At 45.8% G+C, this 10,322-nt stretch overlaps 1 protein-coding gene across 3 annotated transcripts; it reads left to right on the forward strand.

The window, feature by feature from the left end:
• Positions 1–321: 321 nt before the first annotated feature.
• Positions 322–8,726, forward strand: Znf74 (zinc finger protein 74). 3 transcript variants are annotated; one of them, XM_046421282.2, is made up of 5 exons: positions 322–909; positions 1,319–1,404; positions 3,739–3,865; positions 4,384–4,482; positions 6,686–8,726. In XM_046421282.2, the coding sequence occupies exons 1-5, from the start codon at positions 858–860 to the stop codon at positions 8,344–8,346; spliced, it is 2,025 nt and encodes a 674-aa protein (XP_046277238.1). In that variant the 5' UTR covers positions 322–857; the 3' UTR covers positions 8,347–8,726. The 3 variants fall into 3 exon arrangements, with proteins under 3 accessions (XP_046277238.1, XP_046277239.1, XP_046277240.1); XM_046421283.2 differs by having other exon boundaries at positions 323–909; positions 4,387–4,482; XM_046421284.2 differs by having other exon boundaries at positions 323–909; positions 1,333–1,404.
• Positions 8,727–10,322: the final 1,596 nt, after the last annotated feature.

The following is a 10,322-nucleotide window of genomic DNA, read 5'->3' on the forward strand; positions in this document are numbered from 1 at the left end:
ATGTGGGCAGTAGTCCAACCTCCTCCACCTGGAGACGTGGAAGAAATCACAATTCCCGTCTTCTCCGGCACCAACCACTATCTACTCCTGCAATTAGATATTTACGCATCCGCGCTCTACCGCCCCCCTTAGAGCTGTACAGCGCCTTCCACTGCCAGCGCTCTACAAGTACGGAACGCTCGGGGTAGCCCCATAAATTCATTTCCCATAAAGCTGTGCTACAACACCCGTCGGGGCTGGGTCTCCTAGGCAGTTCGGATACCCGGAGCCCTCTGGGAAATGGAGTCACCGCCTTGCGCCACAAAGGCTCTTGGGAGATGTAGTTCGCATCCGTTCTGCGCAGGCGCAATTTCCCTCGGTGGTCGCTGGTCTGCTCTTTGTGGCTGTCTCTGTCCTTTTGTAGGAGGCCGGTCTGCTCTTTCGCCCGTCCACGCGACAGTTCATCGGTCTCTCCGTCCGTCTCCAGGTCCATCTGTCGACCGTGTTCCGTGACCCTGGCTCTTGGCGGCCGAGCCCGAGGCCTGGGTCTGGTCCCCGAGCGAGTCCCGAACGCGAATTCTCCTGGAGGAGTGTGTGACGGGGTGACAGGGCGTGCGTGTGATGGAGCCTGAGTGTGAGCCCAGCTTAGATGTGGGTGTGTCTGTGGGCTGGTGTGCTGGAGCGCGAGCCCAGCGTGGGGTGCAGTGTGTTTGCTGAGCTTGTCTGAGCCCGAGTTCAGCCCGGGCGCGGAATGTTGCCTCTGTGAGCACGTCTGCGCCCCAGCGAGGCTTCCCTGCAGGGCCGCTGTCCCTGGGACCCTCCACTCTGGACCTAACCTGGGATCCGGGAGGCTACAGAACTGCCCACTCCCCCGGGGAATGCTGCGGAGGGCCGCTATGGAGACTCTGGCCCTGAAACCAGAGGAGACAGGTACAGCTTTGCTCTTTTAGTCCGTGGGTTTATGGATTTTTCACTTGAGGAAACTGACACTCAGAGAGGTCAGGCTATTTTCTGACAAGTCCCAGCAAATCAGTCCCCCTGCTTCTTCATCCTGGGCTACCATTTGTTCCCACTCTCCAGCATGCTGATGGAAGGAAAAGAATGCCAATATTTTCCTCCTTAATTAAAGTATCTGGGATGCTGAGAGGAAGAATTAACCCAGAAGCTGTATTAATTAAATTGTGCCAGATATTGGGGCTTGCTCCCCACAGGACCAAGCTAGGTGGTTCCTGCCTTCTCTCTGATTCCTGCCTGTGCCAGGGCTGTGTGAACTTTAGCTCAGCCATGAGGATGGTGGCTGAACAGAACAGCCCCCTTTGACTCATTTCTTCAACCCCAGCTCTTTCCACTCAGGACCCTGCTCTTTCCCCCAAAGAAAATCCAGAGGATAAATCAGATTGGAGTCTCCTAGCAGCCAGATCTGAGGTGAGTAGTGTCTTTTCTTTCTTATATATGAAAAGGGTTGGCACATTATTTTTCTTTCCCTGCATCTTCAGTCAGCCATGGACCTCCCCTACTCCCCACAAGGGACCTACTGTCCAGTCTTCAGGAAGCTCTAGGTAGTGAGAACAGGTCCATTTGAAGAAACTCCAGATGACTCCCCAGGTGTACACATGATGAAGTCTCATAAATGTTCCTTCCAGCTTAATTCAGTCCAATGAGTGGGAATGCCCAGGAACTGTGCTGGGAGCTCTGAGTAGTGGTTTTAATGAAGCCCTGAACAAGTAGATGACAGCCCACATGAAATCACTTTGATCTCTTCACATATGAGTTAGGGCTTTTTGCAAGACTGGGGAATGGTTGGGGGAGTTTGCTGTGAAGGAATCAGACATGGACAGGTGGAAGCACTGGGGTAAGAGTGGTGATAGCAGGCTCATCCCTGTGTGATTTTCTGTGCACCAGGCCCCTGGCATGAGGCTTTCAGGGAAAAATCTGGAGGTTTAGAGAATCCATGGGCTCAATTATGAATTGATCTTGAGGCTACTTCTGTAGCCAAGTAGGGCCCAGATCCTTCCTTTTACAGCTTTTGGACTTTTCACCTCATTTTGTTCTGCCACCAAAACCACTCCTATCCCTGTGATGGAATTTACAGGGGTGCATGGGACAGTGAAAAGTCTGCAGGATTGATGGTCCTTTGATATCTTTTTAGAATTTTGTGATTCTGTTAATCTTCCACTTTAAAAGAGATAAGATCTGATGATAAAAAGATAGAACACTGATTTTACAGAAAGCTGTAAAACAAGCTGGGCCAGGCGTGGTAGCACATGCCTATAACCCCAACGACTTAGGAGACTAAAGCAAGAGGATTGCAAGTTTGAGGCCAACCTTGGCAACTTAGGAAGACCCTGTCTCAAAAAAGGACTGAGGGGCTGGGGTTGTGGCTTAGTGGTAGAGCACTTGCCTAGCACATGTGAGGCCCTGGGTTCGATCCTCAGCACCACATAAAAATAAATAAATAAAATAAAGATATTGTGCCCAACTACAACTAAAAAATAAATAAATGATAAAAAAAATAAAAGGACTGAGATGTACCCAATGGTAGAGGGCCCCTAGGTTCAATCCCCAGTACTGCAAAATAAATAAATATTGTGAGACAAGTCTAGAGTCTGGGAAGTGTTAGAATGCTGTTAGTTCTATGAGATACTCAAGAGACATGACAGTCAAGTGCAGTGCATGATCCTTGACTGGGCATAGATTTTTTAAAAAAAATTGATAAAAGTTTGAAAAATGGACTGTGTCTTAGAAATGATCTTTGCTCTGAAATCTACTTTAATGTAATATAACTGCCTTAGTTTTCTTTGAATTAGCATTTGCAGGTTTTTATCTACCCTTTCATTTTCAACCTATTTTTGTCTTTGTATTTAAAATGGGTTTCTCTAGCTGGCATATAGTTGGGTCTTACTCTTCCCCTTCCCTCAGTCCAGGGATTGAGCATGCTAGGCAAATGCTTTACCACTGAATTACCTCTCTAAGCCAGGTGACATGTTTTTTATCCAATTTGACAATCTCCACCTCTTAGTTACTGTAAGTAATTTTTAGACCATTTACATTTAATATAGTAATTAGTATGGTTGGATTTCTATCTGCCATTATACTATTTACTTTTTATATATTGTATCTGTTTTGCTTCTCTATTTTTCCCCTTCTTTGGAGGTAAACCAATACTATTTTAGTATTATTATAATATTGGTTTTCTTAGATTTCTTAAATATTTCTGTGATTCATCATGGGAGGCAGTGAAAACACCAGGCATCAGTTTGATCCTTTCAAGGATCAAAGCACATGCATAATACCTAGCACTGTAAGCACACATACAATAAAACCACTGCTGTCCAGATATGTAGCACATGCCTGTAATACCAGCTTCTCAGGAGATTGAAGGAGAAGGATTACAAATTCAAGGCCAAAGTTTGAGATTCTTAATCATGGAAAGCATAGCTCTCATTCAGGACATATTAGAGCAGCCATGTGCAGATTTCAGGGTATGTTGTGTTATAAGAGCACCACGGTGTCTATTCAACCTAACTATCCTAGTTCAGAATGCAGAGTAGGAGGTGCATGCCAATTCTGAGCTCCCCACATACCCCAGGGTTTTAGCCCATCCATGGTCAGTATCTGTAACATAACTTTCCATGATTAGCAGAAGGTCAGCTGAGGTTAACACTGTAATTATGAGGTCCTTAGTCAATCTGTGGTTTTCTTGGAATCATGAACACAGAATCTTTCTTCCTGGATGAGTGAGAAAATATGTCATTTCAGGAATCAGTGACTTTCAAGGACGTGGCTGTGGACTTTACTCAGGAGGAATGGGGTCAGTTGGACTCCCCTCAGAGGGCCCTATACAGGGATGTGATGCTGGAGAACTACCAGAACCTTCTTGCTCTTGGTAAGATGGCTCCCTTGGCATATGCTCTTGGTCTTCTTCCATGTGGTAGATGTTACCAAGAATCTCTTCAGCACCAGTGCTGGTACTGGACATAGCATGACTTGGAAAACTGGCCTCTGCCTCAGAACACCTGGTCACAGGTTAAGCCACTCCAGAAGTCCCCAGAGTGTGGTATGGTAGCCAATGGCATCCTTGCTTAGAATTGGGACTGGCCCTGGGGCAAGGAGCCTGGAGGAGATGGAGAACTGCTTAGGGGAGAAAGGATAGGACTTTTAACCCATCAGCCCTGGAGCATTCCTCAGGTGAGAACGGAGGATGTAATGTGGAGTCTTCAGAGTCATGCACTGCCACTTGGGTCCCCTGAGGCCCCTCACCACTTTGGGGCCTAGAGAACTTAATGTTTCTTGGAGATGGTACACCCTTTGCAGTACCTTGTCCTGATTCATGAATCGTTTTATGAGGTTGGCTCAGTTTGAGAGCCATAGTACATCTAGCCCTGACAATTTCTTCTCTATAAGCAGGGCCTCCAGTTTGCAAGCCAGATGTCATTTCCCATCTGGAACGAGGTGAGGAGCCATGGCAAGTGCACAGCAAAGTCACTGGAAGGACTTGTTCAGGTGAGCAGATAACAAAGGTAGAAGAGAGCTGGTCCTTCCCCATACCTTTTCTAGAGCCTCCCACCACCTTTCTCCCTCCATTTTTTTCTTCCACAAGCATTGGCACTGACTGTGTGCCAGGAAACTCCTTTTAGCTCTGTCTTTGTAAAGGCTTCCATTGGTCACCTAGGCATGGGTGTCTGCCGAGGTTTCGCCCTTTCCTCCATGTCCCCTCCTCTACTTCCAATCAATAGCAAAGAGAACCTTAATTTTAGCTTCTAAAATATATTTCTGCTTCCTGTTCATCCTCAGAGCCACAATGCTAGTCTGAAATTGCCATTATTCCTTCTGTTAATCACATGATTTCCTGCTGACCAACTTCTGCTCCAACCTCTTTACACAGCACCAGGTCCATCATTATAATGCATCTTTATGCTAGGCATGGTGGCATACACCTGTAGTCCCAGTGACTCAAGAGGCTGAGGCAGAAGGATCCAAGTTTGAGGCCAGCCTCAGCAAATTAGTGATGCCCCCAGTAATTTAGTGAGACTCTGTTTTAGTCAGCTTTATCGCTGCTGCAACTAAAAGACCCAACCAGCACAACTGTAGAGGAGAAAAAGGTGTATTTGGGGGTTCATGGTTTCAGAAGTCTAAGTCCATGAACAGCCAACTCCAATCCTCTGGGCTTAAGGTGAGGCAGAACATCATGGCAGAGCGAAGCAGCTTACATGGTGATCAGGAAGCAGAGAGAGACTTCACACGCCAGATACAAATATATATCCAGAGCCATCCCCCAATTCTCCCCTCCTCCAGCCACATCTATCACTTCAGTTACCACTCAGTTAATCCCTATCAGGGGATTAAATCACTGATTGGATTAATATCTTACAACCCAATCATTTCTCCTCTGAACCTTCTTGCATTGTCTCACATGTGAGCTTTTGTGGGACACCTCATTTCCAAACCATAACGGACCCTGTCTCAAAATAAAAAATAAAAATGGCTTGAATGTATCTCAGTGGTAAAGCATTCCTGGGTTCAATCCCCAGAACCAAAAATAAGGAGATGCACTGGGTATATCATATTGTCCTCTGTGTAGAAAGTCTTCCTTGCCCAGAACCCTATGTGTCAGGTATCTCATCATCCAGCACCTGTCCTTGTTGCCAGAGCCACCTCTTGGCCTTCCCTCCTCCTGTTTCATTCTCTTTTCCCTCTTAGATGCACTGTTACGTTGATGATAGGTTCTTCTCCTTTTCCTTTACCTGGCTGCCTACTATCCATCCTTACTGAGCCAATTCTGCCTGCCCAGCTCCTCTGAACAGTTTGGGGGCCCCACGCTGCACTACAATGCAGCTGTACCCACTGTGATACACTGTTCTACTTGAAGCTATTGGGGAAAATAGAAATAAAATCTTGTGCTAGTCCAGAACACTTCTCTATAGATATAGAAGGGGAAAAAAACTTCATTATTGAATGAATGTTTAATCCAGTGCAGGGCCTCTCACACATATCAGTTGTCTTTGTCTTAGGAAAACTGTTGACTTTTTATATCTTGTTGACAAGCAGGAAATTACCTCCCACAGAGACAGGGAGACAGGATGCCACCCTCTTCCTCCATGTTCAGATTTCACAGTGACTCCAAGAAAGATGTGTTCCAGGATATGGAGCTGGCAAGAGACTTAGTGTACTTCTAAAAAGATGTACATGCATCTTAGAGCTAGACAAAGTATTTACATTCCCAAGTTTCTAAAGGAAATGCTAAAGAGAGGTGAGGAAGAGGGAATCCTTTTTCCCTTTTGGCATCAGGGAAATTTTAATTATTTTCAGACTCCTAAGTACACCCACCTCCTGACCTGACACATAATAGTCAATTAGTGGACTTTTCAATGATTGAATCATATTCTGATTCTTAGACTCCCTGAGCTTTGCCTCTTTCTCAGCCCCCTGGTACTCATTTGAAGCTACCCTTTTTGGGATTCCCTTGGCTTCTCACTTGGCCGGTTCTTCATGCTCTCTAGCAGCTTCTTCCCATTTCCTCCTCCTCTTCCCTTTTTTTGTGTCTTGTTCAAGTAGTTCATTCTGGAGGCTCTCTTTTGTCCCTCTGATTTCAGGCCCTCAAGCTCTTTGATTCTTTCGGTTTCTACTTCCTTTCCTGGGCTTTTCTGCATCTCCATGTCAGCTCTTCAGTGTACTCACAGAAAATTCCATTTTCAATCTCTGACAGAGTGGGAGCCTATGCCAGAGATGAAGGAGGAATCTTCTCAACAGCAGAACTTTTTCCAAAAAAACCCATCCCTGAAGCCCATCGTGGAGCAGTTGAAGAGGACCAGCCTTCACAGCACCAGCCCAAGTGGGGCATGGGCCTGGGTAGCCCAGGAAGATACTCTTTGTAGAAATGAGGCTGCCCTGTGGAAGGGAGTGCCTGCCAGCCATGGGGACATCTCCACGGAGGAGAGCTACTGGGGGCATAATGAATCCAAGGAGGGTTTTCCCCTTGGGTGCACCCGCTTCACCCAGCAAAATGCCCCTACAGAAGAACACTCTCCTGCCAGGTGCACCAAGGACATTCATTTTGCTGAAGGTATAGCTAAAGACCATCGGAGGACATGCACAGGGAAAAAGTCTTTCAGGTCAAGTGAGTGTGGGAAAAACCCACCAGCAAACAGACCACAGGGAGCTCGGGCTGGTCTTTTCATGTGCAACGAGTGTGGGAAAACCTTCCCACAGAGTGCATCTCTCACACTACACCAGCGTTGGCACAGCCGTGAGAAGGCTTACAAATGCAATGAGTGCGGCAAGGCCTTCACATGGAGCACCAACCTCATCGAGCACCAACGGATCCACACAGGTGAGAAACCCTTCTTCTGCAGTGAGTGTGGGAAAGCCTTCAGCTGCCACTCATCTCTCAATGTACACCACCGCATCCACACAGGAGAGAGGCCTTATAAGTGCAGCACCTGTGAGAAGGCCTTCAGCTGCAGCTCACTGCTCAACATGCACCTGAGAGTGCACACTGGGGAGAAGCCTTACAAGTGTGGTGAGTGTGGCAAGGCCTTCAACCAGCGGACACACCTGACCCGGCACCACCGCATCCACACTGGCGAGAAGCCCTACAAATGTAATGTGTGCGGCAAGGCCTTCACTTGCCACTCGTCCCTCACTGTGCATGAGAAAATCCACAACGGGGATAAGCCATTCAAATGCAATGAATGTGAGAAGGCCTTCAATAACCGTTCACGCCTCACTCTCCATCAAAGAATCCACACAGGAGAGAAGCCATTCAAGTGCACTGATTGTGGGAAAGGCTTCAGCTGCCACTCATACCTTATTGTGCACCAGAGGATCCACAGTGGGGAGAAGCCCTTCAAATGCAATGAGTGTGGGAAAGCCTTCAGTTCCCACTCTTACCTCATTGTACACCAGAGGATACACACTGGAGAGAAGCCCTTTGATTGCAGCAAGTGCTGGAAAGCCTTCAGTTGCCACTCATCCCTCATCGTGCACCAGAGGATCCACACTGGAGAGAAGCCCTATAAATGTCATGAGTGTGGCAAAGCATTCAGCCAGAACCATTGTCTTATTAAACATCAGAAAGTTCATTCTGGAGAGAAATCCTTTAAATGTAATGAATGTGGTGAAATGTTTAACTGGAGCTCACACCTCCTAGAACACCAGAGACTGCATGGTGATGAGAAGCCCTTTGCCATTCAGTTCAACAGACATTTGCTGAGCACCTGCTATGTGCCCGGCAGTCTTCTGGGTGCAGAGGACACTGGGGTGGGTGATGTGGACCAAATAAATGCACTGGATGTGGCAAAACTGTTATGTGTGGTGCAGCCTCCACCGGGCAGGAATTTTCCCCTAGGGAGCAAACATGGTGATTAAGGTGAGGTGCTCTTGGTCACAGAAGCTACTTCTTGAGTTACCTAACAAGGAAGGTACTGTCACTTCTTCAGGGCTCCTAGAGCCAGATTGTTTGTTCCTCCAGATATAAAAACCTTACCCATCACCCCCGAGCAGATTCATAAGCCAGGAAGGGATACACTTTCCAAGAAGAAACATGAGGCCATTCGAGGATGTGCCATCATCCTGTTTTCCTTGATGGGTCTGGAGGTCATTCACAAGGGAGATCTTTCCTGCCAATAAGAAGACATGTCAACTTGGAGTCCTTGGGTTGGCTCCTGACATAATTTCCATCAGGAATTTCCTCTGTAACCTGTTGTGTTCATATTAATCATAATAAAACAGAAGAATTACAAACACTATTACTTCCATGTGAACATTATTGTGTTTTAGGAAGGGAAAATAACCTTGGATGGTAGGGATTTGGAAAAAGGCAAATTTTCTGGACTTATGGGAGTAGCTGTACTGTGGAGTTATCTGTTAGGGACAGCTCAGTGTCCATTTAGTAGGTGATGTATTTCTCAGTTCTTTTCAAAAGAAAGATTTCAGTCAGGAGACATAGAAAAAGCATAAAGGGTTTATTTAGGGAAATGAAAGTATGCTTACATTCCTGGGCTATCCCAAGAGAAGAATGGTGTGGGGTTTTCCACCTGGTTATTATTTTATATTTGGTCTGGAAACCTCCCCCGTGTGTTGTATACTTAGGTTGGTTATCCTGGTTTCTCTATCCCATAGCTTAACGCCTTGGTACTCTGCTGCTCCATAGTTGGAATGTCCCTTAGGTTGGTTACACCCATTTCTCTTTAGTTTTAAGAAGACAATATCTGAGGAGGTGGTTTATAGGTAGGGTTTTTTGTCACCTAGGTGGAGTAGTTTTTTGTCACTCAAAATGAGTAAGCCCTATTTTCCTTCCCCCAGTGTTGGAGTCCAGCTCCAGCAGGGGTCTCAGGAGACTAAATGATGGTGAGGAGTTGCGAAAGGGGGTGGAGAAACAACACAGACACAAAAGTGAAGATGCTGAATCCCAATCTTTACTTGTGAAGTTAATCATATATACTTCTCATTTTGGCAGGCTCACAGTAGTTTGTCGTTACAAAACAGGAATCTTGATTATTCAAAGAAACAAAATATTACATAGCTACAATTAGATAAGAAGAATGTATCTTGGCTTATGCATAAGCAAGCATTTTTACTTTCAGTTCACGTTTTGCTTTGAGCTGTTTCTGCTTAGTTAGCTTTTAATAATTGTTAGAAATGTCCCAGACTTTTGACCTATACCTTGACTATTCTTTCTTGACTTACTGACTAGAACTGGCGCTGTGGTTTTGGCAAGTGGTTAACTTGAAAAGAGAGGCTACTAATTTTAATCAAACAAGAGTAAGAGCACAAACCACTGTGCACAGGAACAAGAACAAGTTGCTCAGTACTAAGCACTAATCTGTCTTCTTAATATTAATTTTTCTTCTCTAGATTTTAATTTAATTTCTCAAAAACTTCCTTGACTATTTTTCCTACAGGGGGTTTCTCATTAAACATTAACGATTTATGTTCCACAGCTGAATCATTGCATTTAGAGCAAACAGATTTATTCTTTAGAAGTAGTTGCATTAATTGGGAAGGTCATGTTTTTTCCTTCATACTTAATGGTCATATGAGAAGTCGCAACTATAATTATTAAAGGAATACAAAACCAAACCAGCCCATTCCCAGAAACATACTGTGCTCCTCCAGAGGATGGACGGCCTTGCGCTATCCACCTCAGTAGGGCTTTGCCATTGCCTGAGTTGGGGAGGGACGCAGCACCCCAACCCCCTGCTCATGTCTAACTACTTATTCTAACATCCCCACAGCATTCTCTACACAGCCCCATGTCACTGTAGCCAGTTCCTGACATGTCAACATCATGCCTAGGCATTTAGTCCCCAGTGGAAAATTAGGAGCACCCAGGCAGATGCCCA

The sequence above is a fragment of the Marmota monax genome, unplaced genomic scaffold, assembly GCF_021218885.2.
Source record: "Marmota monax isolate L192 unplaced genomic scaffold, Marmota_monax_Labrador192_F-V1.1 WCK01_AAM20220418_F8-fsc00157, whole genome shotgun sequence".
NCBI lineage: Eukaryota > Metazoa > Chordata > Mammalia > Rodentia > Sciuridae > Marmota > Marmota monax.

Excerpts from the sequence above, each read along its gene's own strand:
- Znf74 (XM_046421282.2), top strand. The coding sequence starts at position 858 with ATGCTGCGGAGGGCCGCTATGGAGACTCTGGCCCTGAAACCAGAGGAG. Across the intron at positions 910-1,318 it reads CCTGAAACCAGAGGAGACAG|CTCTTTCCACTCAGGACCCT; the intron begins GTACAGCTTTGC and ends CTTCAACCCCAG. Across the intron at positions 4,483-6,685 it reads CACTGGAAGGACTTGTTCAG|AGTGGGAGCCTATGCCAGAG; the intron begins GTGAGCAGATAA and ends AATCTCTGACAG.